The sequence below is a fragment of the Ovis aries genome, chromosome 13, assembly GCF_016772045.2.
Source record: "Ovis aries strain OAR_USU_Benz2616 breed Rambouillet chromosome 13, ARS-UI_Ramb_v3.0, whole genome shotgun sequence".
NCBI classification, from domain to species: Eukaryota; Metazoa; Chordata; class Mammalia; order Artiodactyla; family Bovidae; genus Ovis; species Ovis aries.
Window position 1 is genome coordinate 65,687,132 of NC_056066.1, and position 20,622 is coordinate 65,707,753.

General features: G+C 47.8%; 2 protein-coding genes across 3 annotated transcripts in view; one reads left to right on the top strand and one right to left on the bottom strand.

Moving 5' to 3' along the window:
• The first annotated feature begins 2,072 nt into the window (after positions 1-2,072).
• Positions 2,073-9,260, top strand: RAB5IF (RAB5 interacting factor). Of its 2 annotated transcripts, XM_027977164.3 has the most exons (4): positions 2,073-2,391; positions 4,280-4,383; positions 7,620-7,749; positions 8,715-9,260. In XM_027977164.3, exons 1-4 carry the CDS (start codon positions 2,278-2,280, stop codon positions 8,754-8,756), a joined length of 390 nt encoding a protein of 129 aa, XP_027832965.1. In that variant the 5' UTR covers positions 2,073-2,277; the 3' UTR covers positions 8,757-9,260. The 2 variants fall into 2 exon arrangements, with proteins under 2 accessions (XP_027832965.1, XP_060253770.1); XM_060397787.1 differs by having other exon boundaries at positions 7,620-9,260.
• Positions 8,187-20,622, bottom strand: part of SLA2 (Src like adaptor 2) — a 28,248-nt gene continuing 15,812 nt past the window's right edge. The window contains exons 6-8 of the mRNA XM_012189153.4: positions 11,646-11,795; positions 10,778-10,910; positions 8,187-10,381 (exon numbers count right to left, since the gene is read on the bottom strand). Of these exons, the coding sequence (XP_012044543.1) occupies positions 10,216-10,381; positions 10,778-10,910; positions 11,646-11,795 (449 nt within the window). The 3' untranslated portion in view covers positions 8,187-10,215. The remainder of the gene's footprint in view (positions 10,382-10,777; positions 10,911-11,645; positions 11,796-20,622) is intronic.

Genomic DNA, 20,622 nt, shown 5'->3' on the forward strand with positions numbered 1-20,622 from the left:
CTGGACTTTTCTGGGGGGCCAGTGGTTAAAAGTCCATCCGCCAATACAGGGGAAACAGGTTCAGTCCCTGCTCCAGGAAGATTCTACCTGCCTGGCAACTAAGCCCACGTGCCCCAACTGCTGAGCCCACGTGGCCCTAGAGCCCACGCTGTGGAACAAGAGAAGCTACCTCAATATGAAGCCCATGCTCTACAACTAGAGAGTTGCTCCCACTTGCTGCAATTGGAGAAAGCCCAAGCTCAGCAATGGAGACTCAGTGCAGCCAAAAATACATACATAAATAATTTTTAAATTAAATAAAAGAGTAAATCCTAAGAGTTCTCATCACAGGAGATTTTCTTTTTCCTTTTTCATATTTGTCTTTCTTATCTCTTTATTCTGTCTATCTCAGAAGGTGGGTGTTAGCCCATCCTACTCTGGTAAACATCTCAAAATATACGTAAAATCAAACCATCATGCCGTGGACCTTAAGCTTACACAGTGATGCACATCACTTTTCAATAAAACTGGAAGAACCTTACTCAGCACGAGTCTCCCCTTCCGACCCTAACTTGTGGATTTATTCCTCACCAATAGCAGACGTGGTTTCATCTCCTGGAATACTCTCCTCCTTTCCCCTCCCCTTCCTCTTCCTCTTCTTAACTCCTACTCTTCCCTCCGAGTTCAGTTCCCTAACAGCCCACATCAGATTCCCCATTACAATCCTCTGCCACTAGACCCAGCAGGCTAAAAACTTAACTTTTTCTGTCTTTGGCTCCAGGCCAGGTATTCTTCCAACATTCTGGGATAGAATCTATCTCCAGCACTGCATGCCATCAGGGAGTCTGTAAAATAGGTTTTATATCAGTGATGCATGTCCAAACTGGAGTGAGCTGGTTAGGCTTTACTCTAGGTTTGCATAGGGGAGATGGTTCAGAGGAGGGAGGGCTGATAATGTGAAAGTTAGGACGAAAGGTGTACACCCATGTCAGATATATGGCCATACCACCAGGTGCGGACAAAGTAATGTCTGTTGCAATATCATCTTTGGCGCCCCTCTGGTTTGCGGGGTCTTTTTTCAGGTACCAGGGATTGAACCAAATTCCACGGGAAAGAAAGCATATCGAGTTCTAACCACTGGACATGCAGGAAACTCCCCAGGGTGCAGATTTTGAAATCAGACAGACCCAGATACTAGCTGAGTGGTTCAGAGCAGGTTACTTTGCCTCTATAAACCTACCACACAGGACTCCTGCGCCTTGTTACTTTGCACAGTGTGCGCAGGGCACCACCTGGCGGGCTGGCTGAAACTCTGATTATGGGCCCCGCCCCAGAATTTCTGATTCAATGGGTCTGAGTGGGATCTGAGAATCTGAATCTCTAATCAAATTCCCAGGTAATGCACCTGCTGCTGGTCCAGAACCACACTTGTGAACCACTAACCAAGCGCGTAGCAAGGACACGCTCGCTGGAAGAATGCTCAGATATTCCGATGCCACCTTTCTCCCCTGAGGAGTCCTCAGCTGGTTCCAACACGCTCGAAAGCCTTAGAAAATCATTTCCCCTCTTTGGATCTCAGGGCTCACATCTGTCAAAAGAGGACGCTAGGCATGAAGAGACACTAAAGTTACTACTACACAAAACAATGAACTTTTTGAACAAGGTCCTAAGGGACTTGCAAGGTTCGGGGAAAACAAGCAAGGGCTAAACCCTGAGGGGCAACTTGGGGCCCCCGGGGAGCAAGGCTTGGGCTCCAAAGGACGCCTCGGGTAAGGCAGGGCCGTGTTCTGCCCCGCTGCTCGAGGGACAAGCTGTGGCGGACTGGATGAAGCTCCTGTTTAACCTCGCCTTCCTCAGTGACATCGTTCTCATGCTTCCGCTGCGCCTCCTGGCGCTCATGGCGTCGTCGTTACCAAGATTGTCCCTTCCCTCTCACCTTACTGCGGGGTCAGCGGAAGCTTGCCGTCACGTCCCCGCGCATAGTGCGCTTGCGCCGAAGCGGCGTCTGGTCCTGCGTTCGGACAGCTGCGCGGCCGCTGATTGGCTGCGTTTGCACGTCTGCGGGAGGAGGACGCGCGGCGCTGCGTGGCTCCGCCTTCCGCGCGCTTGGTCTCTACCGAGCCAACAGAGCCCGGGTGTTTGGCCAAGTGCAGGCTGCCGGAGGGGCGCCGCTGAACCGATCCGCTGAGCCTGTCGCTGTCGCCGCCACCGCCGACCCGCGCTCCGTGACCCGCGACCCCGACCCCTTTTAGATCGGCCCGCGCGCCCCAGGCCCGGCCCGGGCGGCGCGACGGGAGGATGAGCGGCGGGCGGCGGAAGGAGGAGCCGTCTCAGCCGCAGCTGGCCAACGGGGCCCTCAAAGTCTCTGTTTGGAGCAAGGTGCTGCGGAGCGACGCGGCCTGGGAAGACAAGGTGCGGTGGGGACTAGCGGGGGCGCACGTTCGAGGAGCCAGCTGGGACTCGGGGACGAAAGGACAGGCCCGATCCTGCCCCTGCCCCTGCCCCGGTCCGGGCCTGGCCGAGTGTTCGGGGTGGTGGGGCGGGTGGCCCAAGGATGGCGGGGCGAACTGCGCGGGCCCAGCTGTCAGGCTCGGGGCTCATCACAGAATGGTCGAAGGGTGAAATCGCCTGGGTCACTCGGGAAGCCGCGAGGAGGGCTGGAGGAGTTGTCCCCGCAGGCAGGTCGCTGCCTGAACGGCAAGACTGAGCTGAGTTCGAGTCCATCTCCGTCTTTTAGTGCCAGCAGGATCTTGAGTAAGTGACTGATGTTGTACCAGCGTCCTTGGCAGGAGCAGTAACCAGAGCAGACGTCTATTGAATACTAACTATGTGTCCGGTTCTCTCTGTGTATCATCTCACTTGAGTCTCAAAAAAACTCTGAAGTGGGATACCTGCTGCGTTAAAGTGGTTAGCACATAGTGAGGCTCACCAAAGGTGAGCTGCCATTGCTTTCCTGTCAAATGAGAAAACTGAATACCCTAATAAGTGTGAGAGTTAAGAGGGGAGACTGAGACCACCTTTCAGGGGTGAGCGTTAGTGCATGTGTGTGGTGGGGAGTATGGGTCGAAGAGACACCACCAAATGTGTGTGAGGAATGGTTGGGGAACTTCAGGATGTCCTTAGTGGTCACATGGATTCAGAAGATCTGAGTGTGAGCACTTCCCCACCTCTGCTCCATGGTGGGGAAGGAACTATTGCACATAGCTTGATTCCAGTTGGCCTGAAAAGATTGTTGTACCTGCAATCTTTCCCCCTTTTTTTTTTTTTTTGGAATGATGAAATAGGTTTTCCTGGGGTTCTGGAACGGGGCGGGGGTGAATGGGAGGCACTTCCTGAAAGTGCCCTTGTCCTGCCCAGCTGCCGTGAAACCTCCCGGATTTGCTGTGTCATGGCTTGCTTTCTTTGTGTAAGGACTGGTTTCTGCAGTCCAGGGAAGGTCAGAAACCTGAATCTTCCATGTTCCTGTATGAAAATTAGATGTGCTGGCACCTTCTTCACTTTGGTTTCTAATTCAGCCTCCTCCTTTGTGACTGTCTTAGAATTCCTAGTGTGGGGAAGTGGTAGTGAATCGGTTCACAGTCAGCCCTTCCGCCTGTGGCTAGTCTGTCCAGGTATCCCCAGGTCAGATAACTGGCCAGTAGCTCAGTTACTGTCACAGCGATTTCATTTTTGTAGCTTCTGGGGGGAAAAAGGTAAATGATTTTTCTAAAAGTTTTATCTAGAGCACAACACCCTGGAAGCCATCACTTAAGTAAATATATCATCTTTTTTTTAAAGCACAATTTAGTACAAGAAGAATTCGAGAACCAAATACCATTGTCTTGGGAGAAAATTTCTCTGGAAGAAGAGTTTAGCAGGGAGCTTTTCTGCTAAACTTGTTCCTCACGTGTTACAAGAACTCTCTCACTCTGACCTCATGGACTGGAGCCCACCAGGCTCCTCTATCCATGAGACTTCCCAGGCAAGAATACTGGAGTGGGTCGCCATTTCCTTTTCCAGGGGCTCTTCCCGACCCAGGGATCAAACCCACGTCTCTTATGCCTCCTGCATTACAGGCAGATTCTTTACTGTCTGAGCCACCAGGGATGTCCCAAGATAAGTAAATATGTATCATTTTTTTTTTACCACAATTTAGTATAAGAAGAGGATGTGGAGATTGGAGAACCAAATACCATTGCTTTGGGGGGAAATTTCTCTGGAAGATGAGTTTAGCAGAAAGATTTTGTTCCTCACCTGATACAAAAGGCTCTCTTGTGGTGCCCCCTCCAGATAATGCATGCATTCTCTGTTTTTTCTACAGGATGAATTTTTAGATGTGATCTACTGGTTCCGACAGATCATTGCTGTGGTCCTAGGTGTCATTTGGGGAGTGTTGCCGTTGCGAGGTTTCTTGGGAATAGCAGGGTAAGTCTTGGGTCTTTTTTGCATTTTTAGGTTTCTGTGTGTGTGTGTAATAACTAAAGCAAAACACTGGCCCCACGGTGGCCCTCCTGGGTCTGATGCAGCAGTCCTCAGTTCAACAGGCCTGGGAATGTCTTGCGTCAGGCGTGTTACCTTTACGAAGGTCTGGGTTAGCTTATTCATTCATGGGTCTGTAGTGACCTCATGCAAGAGGTTGCTATATTGCCTGTTGGTAACAGGCATCTAGTTCTGACATGGCCTTTGTTGTCTAGGCAAATTTGGGAGGTGGAAGAGCTCCTGTACCTGACGATCACTCCCTTGTGCACTGTGCTGGATGTCCTGAATCTTGACTTTGGCAGAAGTTGTTTTAGGTTCCTACTTTTTTTTGGCCTTGCCACACGGCATGCAGAATCTTAGTTCCCAGACCAGGGATCGAACTCGTGTCCCCTGCAGTGGAAGCACTTAACCACTGGACTGCCACGGAAGCCCCAGGTCCCTACATTTTAAAGGCAGCGAGAAAGTGGGAGATCGGGTCCTTCTTCCTCTATTGTGCACCCATGGCCAGTGGCAGCATTTGACACCAGCCCCTGGTCATCGCTCAGCTTGTTAAGAAGTCACTGCATGCCCACCAGGTTGATTTTAAAAGATTTGTGGGAATTGTCTTAAGGTGGGAGTCGTGGGCAAGTTATGGCAGAAATGGAGAGGCAAACCTCTGGCCTTTTCTCTTTTCACACAGGGAAAACAAACGGTCAGTACTCAACATTGGAAAACCACATAGATGTGTTAGTTGTGATCACATGTCTTATTTCCTTACTCTGGGGTGAAAAGTGTGAAATCATTTCAAACTCATTTGAGTTGGCTGTTTTCTCAGAAGGTAACCGAAAAGGAATGTACAGTTCTCTCTCCCAGCTAAAGAGGGTTTTTGATTTATGATGCTGAGCAAACTATTTGTCCAAGGAAACCATAGGCTTTATCCTCCAACTCACTCTTGACAGAGTGGACATTTGATGAGGACTCACTGAGGATGATGAGATGCAGGCAGGACCTGGGGTTCATAGAGGTCTTCTCAGGGTGGAAGTGGTATGGAGATACAGACCACATTTTTAGAATGTTGGTCACCCCATTTGAGCTTACTATGAGAAAAAAAGGCAGATACCAGGAAAATGGCCAGAGATGGCAGAAGGCAATCGAAAAGCCAAAAAAAGTAGTCTCCTGTCTTCCCCAGATCGCTTTTCTAAGAGAGGGTAACAGTGGTTTGAACCCCCTGCACCTGTCTTGTCTTACAGGAGCCCTGGGGGATATCTCTGAAGTCACCCAATCTGGGAATAATAAAGCAAAGACTCACGCTAGTCAGGGTTCCCTGGTGGCTCAGTGGTAAAGAATAAAGAACCCGCCTGCCAGTACAGGAGATGCGAGTTCAGTCCCTGGGTTGGGAAGATCCCCGAGAGAGGGAAATGGTAACTCACTCCAATATTCTTACCTGAAGACTCCCAAGGACAGAGGAGGCTGGTAGGTTACAGTCCATGGTGTCGCAAAGAGTTGGACACAACGAGCAACGAACACACACACCCCAACACACACACGCACACACACCCGCCCCCGCCCCAATCCAGCAGGCTTGTCTCTTTGCCCATACATTTGCTGTGTGGTTCTCTCCTGTTTACAATATAGATTTGATGCCTATCCTTAAATCTCAGTGTGGAGACTTCCAGTCCTTTCCTTGACTGCCAGACATTTAAATACTGTGTTTCTATGACTTCACTTTCTACTTAGCATGTGACCCTTGGCTGGCAGGCCCAGTGTCAGCCATTTTCTCTCTCCCTGTCACCCTGTGTCTCTTTCACTTGTATTTCCCTTTCTCATCTCATTAAGCAACCACTCTTACAGTAGGAGACTCTAAATGAGCTTAGTAGCTGAGCCCCACTGACATTTCTGAGTCCCATTAGTAGGCTCTGTCAGGAGCCACTAACTCAGCCTGTCCAAAACGTAACTCCTGCCAGAGGGACGTGGCCACATTGGCTGGGTCCCCAGATTTCTAGTAGCAGATAAGGATGCGGCCATGACATAGCTGAGCCAAGGACTGTAGTTTGCGTGACATCCAAGAAAATCCACCTGTTCTTCCTGACTCCCTGCTTCGGTTGCTGGACCTATGGTTCTCCCAAGCACTTAGGCGCGAAGCCTTTGGGGCTTCTTGCCTCCCCATTCAGCCATTTTCTCAGTCCCTGTCCTCAAACTTTATTTGTACTGATGTCCTGAAACAGGACTAAACCAGTCTCCCAACTCCTGTTCTTTCCAGCCTGAGAAAGCCCACAGTGACTACTCACACCCTGCCTCAACCTCACCTTGCTCAGATAGCCTCAGGTCTATAGCACACCCTCTCCTCGCCTTGCACAAGGATTTACACTCCTATCCTCACACTGCCCTACCATGCCCTGCAGCAGCTCACACTTCATCCGCAGAACAGGAGGAACCTGTTCTCTTTGCATTTTCCACTGCAGCCTTCAGAGGGGTGTGGCCTAAGGCATATGGTCCGCCGTAAGATTAGGTGCAGTTTTGATCCCTTTATGAATATCGCTTTTACGCAGCTGCAGCGCCAAGCGATCAGTGGAGCACAGTGCGGTATCACTCTTCTCAGGATTCGGATTCCTGCACCAGTTAGATCATATGTGACGGGGGTCAGAGACCTTTCTGAACCCTCTGGTTTCAGTCCACTCTGACTGTTGCTTTTGCCCCCCACGGATGGTGAGCTGGCGGCTGGCACTGCCCTGTTCATCTCTGCATCAAGAGCAGTAGCTGCCAGTGAACACTCAGAAATTGTCTCCCCTTGGGAATTATCAGGCGCTGCTTTACCATGCCCTTGCTTGCCCGACTAGGCCAGGAAGCAGCAGCTTCACATGGGTCTTTCCCATGGCCACCCCCCTTCCCGAGCTGCAGCTACCTGGAGGCCGTCAGAAACTGGTCCTATTTGGGATTGTTCATCAGCCTTCTGTCTTCAAGGGGGTAGGAGAACTTACATATGCTTGCTGATCAACTAAAAAGAGGTTGCTTTTTTTTTCCTCTAACACAAAAGTGGGCAGCCCCACTGAGGACCTAGGTGGGTTTTCATGGATCATTTCATTTGTCCCCATGACACGGTTAACTGCAGCTGCCAGCCCTGACCGAGCTGGACCATGCTGGGGGCAGTCCTGGGTCCTCCACGCCTACGGCTCACGTTTGGTGCTTGTCCTCCCTTGCTCCAGGTTCTGCCTGATCAACGCGGGTGTCCTGTACGTCTACTTCAGCAACTACCTGCAGATAGACGAGGAAGAATATGGCGGCACGTGGGAGCTCACGAAAGAAGGGTTTATGACATCGTTTGCCTTGTTCATGGTGAGTGTCACTGAGAATGCCACAGCAGGGTGTGTCATTTCCCAGAGCTCTCAGTTCTTCAGGGGGAGCCCTCTGATAGTTACATTGTGTGACTTGCCTACTGTTTTTCCAAGACTCCTGAGGCTGGAGGGCCTTTCTTGACTTATCAGTAAGATGTCAGGTGATGCCCTGTGGGGTGAGCTCCCTGTGGCAAGTGAATGCAGGGCTCATTGTCAGCTTCTGCATCCAGTTCTCAACTCTGGCTGCATATTGAAAACTGGGAAAACATATTCATAACAGCCCCCAAATGGAAAGTTTTTGCATTTGCCATCGCCTGACAAATGGCTAGATAAAATACTCGGCCATAAAGATGACTGAAGTACTGGGACAGGCTCCAACATGGATGGGCCTTGAAAACATGATGGTAGGTGAAAAAAATGCAGACACAAAAGGCCACATGTTGTGATTCTGTTTATGTGAAATGTTCAAAAGAGGCAAACCCGTATGCATAAGAAGTAGATTAGTGGTCGTTAGGACAGGGGTGGAAAGGGAAATGGAAGTAACTGGTAACAGGAATAGGTTTTGTTTCCAGGGTAACAAAAATGCTCTAAAATGTTTTCACAACTCTGAATATACGAAAAACCTCTGAATTGTATATACTTGTGTTGCCAGTTCTAACCCTTGTTAGCAGTACAGTTGACTTTTCCTCCATCATTTCCACATCTGTAACTCAAGCCCTCGCATGCTTGGCAGGAGGAGAGACTTGTCCAGGGTCCTTTGGGAGCACAGCAAGGTGGTCCTGGGTTCTACTGGAGACATCTTGTTTTCAGTGAAATTATATAAGCCCCCAAGCAGCTCGAGCGTTGGCTAGCCCCCAGGAAGTCCACCATGCGCACTTTGTTAGGACACTTTCGTCTGGTGGAGTAGGAGCCGGTGTTGACCCTCTCGGTGAAGGGACCTATAAACATTGCTTCTTTGCTGTCTAGGTCATCTGGATCATCTTCTACACTGCCATCCACTATGACTGACGGTGCCCGGCCCCAGCCTGCTCCCTGTCTGGTCCAGAGGACCCTCCTAGTCACGGCACAGAAGCATGATTGGTAGGGGCTCCCCAGCCACGTGGAACCCGGAAGACCCATGTTTCCTGGACCGAGAATCCGTGTGTTGGGCGTCAGTGTCTTCTGCAAGGGTTGTGACCTGACCTTTTTAAAGAACCATCCACCTTTTGGAGAAGCACTTTTGAACTGTCCATCGCCAGCCGTTTCTTCTTGGAGACCATCATGAGATACCTGTTTGCCAATTGGAGCTGTCCTTTAATTTGCTGCACCTCTGGATCTGGATGAAACATTAAATTGTCTTCCTTCTCCATCAGGTGTACAGTTTTTAAACTACCAATCATGGGCATTTCAAGTCTTCTGAAAACAGTATGGCAGTATGTGCATGGTCCATAGCACAGTACAAGCAGCATCTGATAACGCTTTTCATTGTAGAATGTTTTCAGATACTTGAATAAATCAGATCTTTAATTGAGACCCTGTTGATGATACTGGTAAAGCCGTTCCCACCTCCACTCTAGCTTCAGAACCCAGTAGGGCAATAGAGGCGGTGGCCTCCCCTCCCCTTCCTTCTTCCCTCTTCTCTCTGCTCACTTAGCAGCTTCAGCCAGTCCCCTTTCCTTTCATGGGCAGCAGGGAAATGGAGGACTGGAGTTGGTACCGGCAGTGGCGTTGACTTGGTGGAGCGAGGGCTCACCACCCTCTGATGCCCCTGCCCAGGGAGTGTGACTATAACCTCGCCTCAGTGTGCTGGGCTCAGATGGTGTCATTTTGCATTTGGCCACAAGGTGGCAAGGCTGCTATAGCCAGAAAAGCATAGTCAGGTTCAAAGGATGAGCCGCACAGTGAAACAGACCTGAGAGCTAGGACTGTCCAGAGAAGGGGCTTAACGGGGGTGTGGAGGACCTGGGCTGTCAGAGGCCTTGCTCTTGGCATGGCGGTCAGGTGGGAGCTGGCCAGCCCAGGTTCTGCTGCTGTTTAAGCCACCTATCCCCTCTGCTTTCCTGTTCCTTCCAGGCCACAGTCCACCTTAAGAGGTGTGGTCAGTTTTCTTTAAATGGTTACTTTTTCTGCCTTGATGCTGGTGGTGGTTTTCTACCTTGTGGGAGGAGTTGTGGGATGGAAAATGACTCTCGACAGGCAGGAGATGACACTGGAAATCCCAAACTCAGGAACTGACTGGGTCAGACCCTAGGGGACATCTGGTCTCTTTTTGGAGTCCTGGCCCTGTTCTTAACTGCTCTAGACTTGAACTAGAGGTTGCAGGCCAAGTCATCGTGCCAGGAGGAGGTTAAGTGATTTCTTAGGACTAAGAGGGGAAGGAACAGAGGATACTGGTGGGACCCTGGATGTGCCTCTGTGTCCCAGCCCTCCCTCCCGCTCCGTGCAGCCTTGCCTCGGGTGCTCGCTCAGGATGAGCTGAGATGGGGCCCTAGGTGCTGCAGCCTTGGTTCCCCTTTCGCCGTCTGCTTTCGGCCTTGGCCTCGTCCAAGGAGGTGTCCTCAGTCAGGCTGATGTAGGAGTTCAGGGCCTCCCGGAGCCCCTCACTGAGGAGGGATGCCTCCCCTGTGGCAGATGCTTCAGAGAACAGGAGGGAGCTGTGGAGAAGGGACAGAGCTGGGTCGGGAGCTTCAGCCTCCTCCCCGCCCCTGCCACACAGTCCCTGCTCTCAACCTGCTGAAAACCCCCTGGTTTCCTATTCCCTGTCAGATCAGACCCCTGCTTGACCTCACTCAGGGCTGGTACTCTGTGGTATCCCATATGTCTGCCCTTCCACCCTGGCCACCTTGGTGTCCAGGCATGCCCAGTATCCGTGCCCGCTTTGGCATCCCTGTTGGTCCCCCCAGCAGACCCGCTGAGCCTGGGCTGGCCTCTGAGTTCAGAGGATGCTTAGTGGCTCCCAGGTGTCCCTGAAGGTGACGCCCCCAGTCCAGGTTCCCAGGGGTGGGTCCTTCTAACTCTTTGTTCCACTTCCCATTCCAGGACCCCCTCACCTGTCCAGCTCTTTCCAGTTGAGTGGTGTCGCCTGCACAGTCACAGGTGGGGGTATGGCCTTGCCAGGGAGTGGGCCAGCCCTCCGCAGGGCACAGGGCTCCTTGAGGAGGCAGCAGATGTCATCCGCCAGCTCTGAGAAGAGACCTAGACCTTTGACCTGGCTGACTCCAGCCCTGCTTCCCTCGCCAGCCAGCCACCCTCACCCTGACAGCCTTCCACACTTAGCTAGTGGGACTGGGAGCCCCAAACTGTTCATCTGGAAGCTGAGATGCAGTCAAAGATTCCGGGCTAACTAGGGAGACTTAATTTGCTGTGTGATTTTTGGGTCAGTTGAGGGACCTCTTTGAGCCCGAGTTTTCTGATTAGGAAAGTGCTTTGGAAAGAAGAAGGCTAAAGAGTGATCAGTCTCCACTTGTTCGGTTGGTATCTGCTGCCTGGAACAGCTGTCCAGAAACTCCCTGATCAGTTTTCTCAGCAGTGGTCTTTCCTCTCTGCCTCTGACACTGTGCTGTTATAGGACAGGCACCAGAAGATGCTACAAACTGACTAAATTCCACAGTAACAACAGCTGTGGGCCTAATTCCTGCGGAGAGAACCGTGCCAGCCGTGGAGGACCTTGACTCAAAACCACAGTGCTGGGTGAGGTTCTGGCCCACACGCCCACAGGACATCTGAGTGGGTCTGCTGGTGTGAGGTGAAGCCGGGGCTCCCAGGCTGCGTTATTTGGCACAGGGACTGGCATGGAGAAAGGGGCGGTCCCTCTTCTGTCTGGATATTCTCCAGCAGGTAAAGTGTCCAAGAGATGACTGACTGCCCCCAAAGCCCAAATCCCCATCTACTCTCATAGGAGGTGGGGGGCAGCCGTACCGGAGTAATGGTCCACCAGGGCCAGGAGCGAGGGGAAGGTGAGGCGTGGTGAGATGTACAGCCAACCATTGTCAAGGCGCTGGATCCTGTAGTGTCTGATCCGGTCCCAGGAGGCAGGGCGGCTGAGGCGGACCGACAGGGAGTAACAGCCTGAGGAGGAGAGGCTCTGGGTAGGACTAAGGCCGTGCTGGGACCCAGCCCTGCCCAGGACGGGAGAAGGAACATGCGAAATGGCCACAGAGAGTGGCCACCAGGCTCAGACAGAAGGGGAGGCAGAGGGGAAAGACAAAGACTTGCTCTCTTGTTCGCAAATAACACATTCATAACAGCTAGGGCTCTCGCGAGGATAAGATGAGATCAGGCACACAGAGTGCTCAGAACAGGGCCTGCCACAGCTGAAGTGAGCATTAAGTGTTGGCTGTTATTATAAAGACCCAAGTGGACAGAAGCGTTTTAGAATGTGATCAGTAGATGTCAGCAAGGATGCGGAGAAAAAAGAATTCTTAGCCTGCTTGTGGAAAGGTAAGTCAGTATAAGCCACTTGGGAAACAGCTGGCATTAACTAGTTGAGTTGAACGTGCCCATACCTCACAACCCAGTAGTTCCATCCCAGCATGATCCCTTGCCAATACAAAACCAAAAATATTCAGAGCAGCAATGTTCAGAAAAGCCCCAGACAGCAAAGAGCCCATATGCACTCAAGAGAACGGCGGATTCTAGAAAGTAACACTCTTCAGTGACAGTGGTAGTCGCTCAGTAGTGTCCGACTGTGACCCACCCCACGGACTATTGGCCTCCAGGCTTTTGTGTCCATGGAATTTCCCAGGCAAGAATACTGAAGTGGGTTGCCATTTCCTTTTCCAGGGGATCTTCCTGATGCTGGGGTCAAACCCAGGTCTCCTGTGTTGCAGATTCTTTGCCATTCGAGGCACCAGGGAAGCCCCACTATTCTGCAGTAAAAGTTAATAACCACCATGCACACAAGCATAGGTGAATGTTATAAATAATGAGCAGAAACAGCAAGTCACAGGAGCATACGTTCAGTATGATTCTATTTATATAAAGCTCAGAGGCAGCCGAGACTATATTGACTATATTGCATGTGTGGCAAAGCTAGGAAGAAAAGAAACTGATCAACACAGGGAAGCAGGCAGGGGGCTTCAAAGCAACGACGCACCGTTTCCCCCCTACGCTGAAAGGTTGGGCATATGGGTGTTGCTTTTATTAGTCTGTAACCTATCGCTGTTGTTCAGTCACTAAGTCATGTCCGACTCTTTGCGACCCCATGGACTGTAGCATGCCAGGCTCTGGTGTCCTCCGCTCTCTCCTGGAGTCTGCTCAAATTCATGTCCATTGAGTCAGTGATTCACGTCCACCGAGTCAGATATATAACCATCTTGTCCTCTGCTCCCCTCTTCTCCTTTTGTTTTCAATCTTTCCCCACATCAGGGTCTTTTCCAATGAGGTGGCTCTTTGTGTCAGGCGGCCAAAGTATTGGAGCTTCATGCATGGAGGGTATATACACTGATGCAAGAGACAGAATTTTTCCAGTTTTTTTTTTCTAGGGGCGCGTGGTGCATCCTAAAGGAGACCAGTCCTGGGTGTTCATTTGAAGGACTGATGCTGAGGCTGAAACTCCAGTACTTTGGCCACCTCATGTGAAGAGTTGACTCGTTGGAAAAGACCCTGATGCTGGGAGGGATCGGGGGTAGGAGGAGAAGGGGACGACAGGGGATGAGATGGCTGGATGGCATCACCGACTCGATGGACATGAGTGTGGGTAAACTTCGGGAGTTGGTGATGGACAGGGAGGCCTGGCGTGCTGCGGTTTATGGGGTCGCAAAGAGCTGGACACGACTGAGCAACTGAACTGAACTGGTAGTTTTGGTCATGCCATGTGGCTTGTGGGATATCAGTTCCCAGACCAGGGATTGAAGCTGGGCCATAGCAGTGAAAGCCCAGAATCCTAACCACTGGGCCACCAGGGAATTGCCTGTTTTAGTTTTAAAAATAAACTTTATTGAGATATAATTTATATGAAATGAAAATGCAAATGTTTAAAGTATACAGATGATAGGTTTCAACAAGACACAGATAACTGGCCAAGGTTGAAAAATAGAGAAAAAAAGGACTATATAAAATTGTAACTATATAAAGTCAGGCCTAGAATAGTAATTTTCAGCAGATGAGGATACATATGAGAGCTCTCTATAACTTTAGCATGGGATTCATTTCTTCAGTCAACACTTCATCAAAGCGAAAGGGGGGCTCCCCTGGTGGCTCAGTGGTAAAGAATCTCCCTGCCGTTGCAGGAGACATGAATTTGACCCCCGATCCGGGAAGATCCCACATGCCGAGGGGCGATTAAGCCCGTGGGCCACAACTACTGAGCCTGTGCTCCACAGCCCAGGAGCTGCAGCTGCTGAGCCACATGCTACAGCTTCTGAAGCCGCCTGCCTACAGCCTGTGTTCTGCGAGAAGCCACCACAATGACAAGACCACACACCACAATGAAGAGCATCCACAGCTAGAGCAAGCCCATGCGCAGCAATGAAGACCCAGATCAGTCAAAAATAGATAAATAAAATTATTATTTTTTTTTATTTTTTAAATTTTAAAATCTTTAATTCAAAGTGAAACAGGAAGAGGGTTTTTTAGTGGTATAATGGTAATTTATTATTACTATCTAAGCAGGGCAAAGACTAATACAGTTTTGCCAAGAAAATGCACTGGTCATAGCAAACACCCTCTTCCAACAACACAAGAGAAGACTCTACACATGGACATCACCAGACGGTCAACACTGAAATCAGATTGATTATATTCTTTGCAGCCAAAGATGGAGAAGCTCTATACAGTCAGCAAAAACAAGACAGGGAGCTGACTGTGGCTCAGATCATGAACTCCTTATTGCCAAATTCAGACTTAAATTGAAGAAAGTAGGGAAAACTGCTAGACCATTTAGGTATGACCTAAATCAAATCCCTTATGATTATACAGTGGATGTGAGAAATAGATTTAAGGGCCTAGATCTGATACATAGAATGCCTGATGAACTATGGAATGAGGTTCGTGACATTGTACAGGAGACAGGGATCAAGACCATCCCCATGGAAAAGAAATGCAAAAAAGCAAAATGGGGAGGCCTTACAAATAGCTGTGAAAGAAGAGAAGCGAAAAGCAAAGGAGAAAAGCAAAGATATGAGCATCTGAATGCAGAGTTCCAAAGAATAGCAAGAAGAGATAAGAAAGCCTTCTTCAGCGATCAATGCAAAGAAATAGAGGAAAACAACAGAATGGGAAAGACTAGAGATCTCTTCAAGAAAATTAGAGATACCAAGTGAACATTTCATGCAAAGATAGGCTCAATAAAGGACAGAAATGGTATGGACCTAACAGAAGCAGAAGATATTAAGAAGAGATGGCAAGAATACACAGAAGAACTGTACAAAAAAGATCTTCACGACCCAGATAATCACCATGGTGTGATCACTCATCTAGAGCCAGACATCCTGGAATGTGAAGTCAAGTGGGCCTTAGAAAGCATCACTACGAACAAAGCTAGTGGAGGTGATGGAATTCCAGTTGAGCTACTTCAAATCCTGAAAGATGATGCTGTGAAAGTGCTGCACTCCATATGCCAGCAAATTTGGAAAACTCTGCAGTGGCCACAGGACTGGAAAAGTCAGTTTTCATTCCAATTCCAAAGAAAGGCAATGCCAAAGAATGCTCAAGCTACCGAACAATTGCACTCATCTCACAGGCTAGTAAAGTAATGCTCAAAATTCTCCAAGCCAGGCTTCAACAATATGTGAACCGTGAACTTCCTGATGTTCAAGCTAGTTTTAGAAAAGGCAGAGGAACCAGAGATCAAATTGCCAACATCTGCTGGATCATTGAAAAAGCAAGAGAGTTCCAGAAAAACATCCATTTCTGCTTTATTGACTATGCCAAAGCCTTTGACTGTGTGGATCACAATAAACTGGAAAATTCTGAAAGAGATGGGAATACAGAGCACCTGACCTGCCTCTTGAGAAACTTATATGCAGGTCAGGAAGCAACAGTTAGGACTAGACATGGAACAACAGACTGGTTCCAAATAGGAAAAGGAGTACATCAAGGCTGTATATTGTCACCCTGCTTATTTAACTTATATGCAGAGTACATCATGAGAAATGCTGGACTGGAAGAAACACAAGCTGGAATCAAGATTGCCAGGAGAAATATCAATAACCTCAGATATGCAGATGACACCACCCTTATGGCAGAAAGTGAAGAGGAGCTAAAAGCCTCTTGATGAAAGTGAAAGAGGACAGTGAGAAAGTTGGCTTAAAGCTCAACATTCAGAAAACGAAGATCATGGCATCCGGTCCAAACACTTCATGGCAAATAGATGGGGAAACAGTGTCAGACATTATTTTTGGGGGCTCAAAAATCACTGCAGATGGTGATTGCAGCCATGAAATTAAAAGATGCTTACTCCTTGGAAGAGAAGTTATGACCAACCTAGATAGCATATTCAAAAGCAGAGACATTACTTTGCCGACTAAGGTCCGTCTAGTCAAGGCTATGGTTTTTCCAGTGCTCATGTATGGCTGTGAGAGTTGGACTGTGAAGAAGGCTGAGCGCTGAAGAATTGATGCTTTTGAACTGTGGTGTTGGAGAAGACTCTTGAGAGTCCCTTGGACTGCAAGGAGATCCAACCAGTCCATTCTGAAGGAGATCAGCCCTGGGATTTCTTTGGAAGGAATGATGCTAAAGCTGAAACTCCAGTACTTTGGCCACCTGATCGAAGAGTTGACTCACTGGAAAAGACTCTGATGCTGGGAGGTATTGGGGGCAGGAGGAGAAGGGGACGACCGAGGATGAGATGGCTGGATGGCATCACGGACTCGATGGACGTGAGTCTGAGTGAACTCCGGGAGTTGGTGATGGACAGGGAGGCCTGGCGTGCTGCAATTCATGGGGTCACAAACAGTCGGACACAACTGAGCGACTGAACTGAACTGAACTGAAGGATCTAAAGCTATCTGTAGCTTTCATTTATTGAGTGCTTACTATGCACCTTTTATATGGGATATAATTCTCATAACCACCCTATAAGGTAGGTACAATTATCCCCACTTTACAGATGAGAAGACTGGCACAGAGAACCTGGAAGAAGAGGCAGTGGCCCTGTCACTTAACCTTTCCCTGTGGAATGCCAACGTATGCAGGAGGGAATTTCCCAAACCACAGGCACTGCTTGGTTTTAGGAAGCTTTTACTTGGAGGAAGTGGTCTAAATCCTCCATTAAAAGGCAGAGATTTTTCAAACTGTATTTTAAAAATACAACTACTTGGGACTTCCTTGGTGGTCCAGAGGCTAAGACTCTGAGCTCCTAATGTAGGGGGCCTGGGTTCGATTCCTGGTCGGGGAACCAGATCCCACATGCCACAACTAAGACTCCATGTAGCCAAATAAATAAATATATATTTAAAAAACAATACAACTACTTGATAAACACATTTTGACTATTAAAACATAGGCTAAAAGTAAAAGATGAAAAATATGTATCATGCAAACATTAATCATAGGGCGGCTGGAGTGATTATATTGATATCAGAAAAGTAGAATTCCGGACCAACAATATTATCAGAGATAAGAGGATGTCCTGCATTTGCATGCACTCAATCACAGAGATTAAAGATACAGAAGCAAAGCCGAGAGTATTAACAGAAGAAAGAGATGTCCATAATCATAACTGGAGATTTCAACACTCCTCGCTCAGTACTTGATAGGATAGAAAATCAGTAGGGAAATAGAATAGTTGAACAATGCAATCAGCCCATTTGGCTTAATTAATAAACACTGGACCCAACAAGTGCACACTGGAATATTCAAGGCAGACTGTAGACTGGGCCATAAAAACAAACTTAAAAGTACTGAAATAATTAAAGGTATGTTTTCTGACTACAACAATTAAGTTATAAATTAATAACAAAAACATATGTGGAAAATTCCCAGATACTTGGAAATAACCCAGAGATTGAGGAAATTACAAGCAAAACTAGAAAATATTTTTAACCAAAGAAAAATTTGTAAGCTCAGCTAAATCAGGACTTAAAAGTACACTTGTAGCTTTAAACCTCACATTTGAAGAAAAGAAAGGCATAAAATAAAGTTTCTACCTTAAAAAGCTGGAAAAAGTAGATTTTTATAGAAGGAAATAAAGCAGAAATAAAAAATAGGAAACATAGAGAAAATAGGAAAAATAGAGAAAAATCAAATGCTGATTCTTCGAAAAGATTGATAAAATTGATAAAACTCGAGCTAGACTGATCAAGAAAAAAAGGAAAAAACCACACACACACATTGCCAACATCAGGAAGAGGGGACATCACCACAGAATAGATCCTACACACATTAAAAGGGTAAGGGCATGAACAACTCTATGCCAATAAATTCTACAGCTTGGATGAAATGGACAAATCCTTAAATGACACAAATTACCAACACTGATGCAAGAAATAGAAAATTTGCATAGACCTATATCTATTTGCAGAAGTTGAATTCATAATTTTAAAACTTGCTGCAAAGACGACTCTGGGCCCAGATGGCTTCACTTGTGAGTCCTATCAAACATTTAATAAGAAATAATTTCAAGTTTATACAAATTCTCTTAAAATAGAGAAGGCAGCATTTTCCTACTCATTTTATGAGATCACCAATTAACTTGCTATAAAAACCAGACAAAAACGTTATGAGAAAACTATAGCAACATAACATATATATATACATATACACATATATATAGACAAAAAAATCCTTAACACACTGTTAGCAAACTGTACCCAGCAATACATAAAAACGATAACACAATATGACTAAATTGACTTTATCCCAGGAATACAAGTTGATTTAAAAACTGAACATCATTGTTAACTCACTATATCAGTAGAATAAAGGGAGTGGGAGGGAAACGATCACCTGGAGAAATGTAGAAAAATAATTTGACACAGTTCAATTATGATTTTTTAAAAACTAAAACTACAGATAGGAGGTGTAATAGTTTCCTGTGGCTGCTGTAACAAGTTACCATATATTTAGAGGTTTAAAACAACAAGGGTGGATTATTTTACAATGCTGGGGGTCAAAAATCTGAAATGGGTTTCACTAAACAAAAATCAAGGTATCAGCAAGCCTGTATGTCTTCTGCAGCCTCTAGGGGAGAACCCCTTTGTTTGGCTTTTCAGTTTCTAGAAGCCACCGGCATTCCTTAGTTCATGGCCCCTTATTCCATCTTTATTCCTACCCTCTTGCCTCCCTCTTGTAAAGACCCTTGTGATTTCATTGGGCTCATCTGGATAATCCACCATAATCTCCCCATCTCAAAACCCTTAGTCACATCAACAAACTCTCTCTTGCAGTGTAAGGTAATTCATACTCACTGGTTTCAGGAATTGGGACCTAGACATTATTGGGGAACTATACTGCTATCACAGAAGGGTACGTCCTTGTAACCTGACCTAGAGGATCTGTGAAAAATCTATAAGTAAAATCATACTTAATGGGAAAGACTAAACTTTTCCTTCTAAGATTAAGAACAGAGCAAGAATGTTCTTACAACTTTACTTGTTATATACTAGAGGTCGTAGCAAGTGCAATCAAGAAAAAAAGAAACAAAAGTTCTATGAGCTGGAAAATAATTAAAGTATTTATAGATAATGTGGGATCATATATGTAGAAAATCCTAAGGAACCTACAAAAAAGCTACTAGAACTAATAAGCGAATTTAGCAAGGCTACGGGCTACGAAGTCAGTATACTTTGAGAAGTATGGAGTAGGGTCCCTGCGTCCTTTTCTTCGTCTTCTATTTCACTCTGGAGACACCTTGACTTTGTATCTTTAAGAATCTCTTCTGGGGCTTCCCTGGTGGTCCAGCAGCTGAAAGTCCGCCTGCCAGTGCAGGGGACACCGGTTCAACCCCTGGTCAGGGAAGATTCCACACGCCCCAGAGCTGCTGAGCCCCTGTGCTGCAAGCACCGAGGGCTGCTCACCTAGAGCCTGTGCTCTGCGATGAGAGAAGCCACTGCGACGAGAAGCCGAGCACTGTGACAGAGAGTGGCCCCTGCTTACCACCGCGCCAGAAAGTCTTCGCAGCCATGAAGACCCAGAGCAGCCAAAAGTAACCAAACTTTTTTTGAAAAAGGAGAAGTCTCTCTTCTGGAGCTGTGTTGTCACCCTGAAAAAGTTCTCTGGTTGGGAAAGGACTACATATCTGAAAATAGTCTCTGGAGGCCAACCAGTGAGCTGAACGAAGTGACCAAGTTCCTCTATGGGGCCTGGTTCTCCAGCCACCCCATCTCGGCCACTGTCACCACAGTTACCAGAACCAGGGAGGGTCCTCACAGCCACACTGAGAACCTGACGGGTAGACTCAGAGATAATAAGCTCTGTCAACCCCATGTGGGGACAGGCCTCCTCCCAAGGCATCTGCGACCGCTCTGTGTGCCTGGTACCCTGCCGTCCCACCTCACTGCACGCTGCAGCCAGTCCCAAATATCTACTGCTGCCTCTCAGCTTCAGGACATCTTTTAAACTTGGACTATCTGGGTTCACATCCCATAGAGTCACACCCTATAACACCCCTGCATACTATAACCCTACCTAACTCTAAGACATTATTTGACCTCTCAGATTTGTTTCTGCATCTATAAAGGGGGATCAGAATTGTCCCTGTGTCAGAAGATTGCCACAAGGATTCAGATGGTAAAGTAGATAAAACATTCAGCAGGGTCTGTCATATAGCAAGCATCCAATACTCCTGATCCATTCTCTGCCTCTTGGCTCACATTGTCCCCTTTATATGGAACACTCTTCCACCTGAGTCAACACCAGTCTTCCTTTTACAACTCAGTTCCTACTCAGACAACCCTCCAGAGCTCGTTCTCTGCCTGGGAGAAGCCCCAGCTCTCCCTCAACACTACTCCACCCA

Bases quoted from the DNA above. Each gene is read 5' to 3' on its own strand.
- RAB5IF (XM_060397787.1), top strand. From the start codon at position 2,278: ATGAGCGGCGGGCGGCGGAAGGAGGAGCCGTCTCAGCCGCAGCTGGCC. The intron at 2,392-4,279 runs GTGCGGTGGGGA...TTTTTTCTACAG, and splicing joins ACGCGGCCTGGGAAGACAAG to GATGAATTTTTAGATGTGAT. The intron at 4,384-7,619 runs GTAAGTCTTGGG...CCCTTGCTCCAG, and splicing joins GGTTTCTTGGGAATAGCAGG to GTTCTGCCTGATCAACGCGG.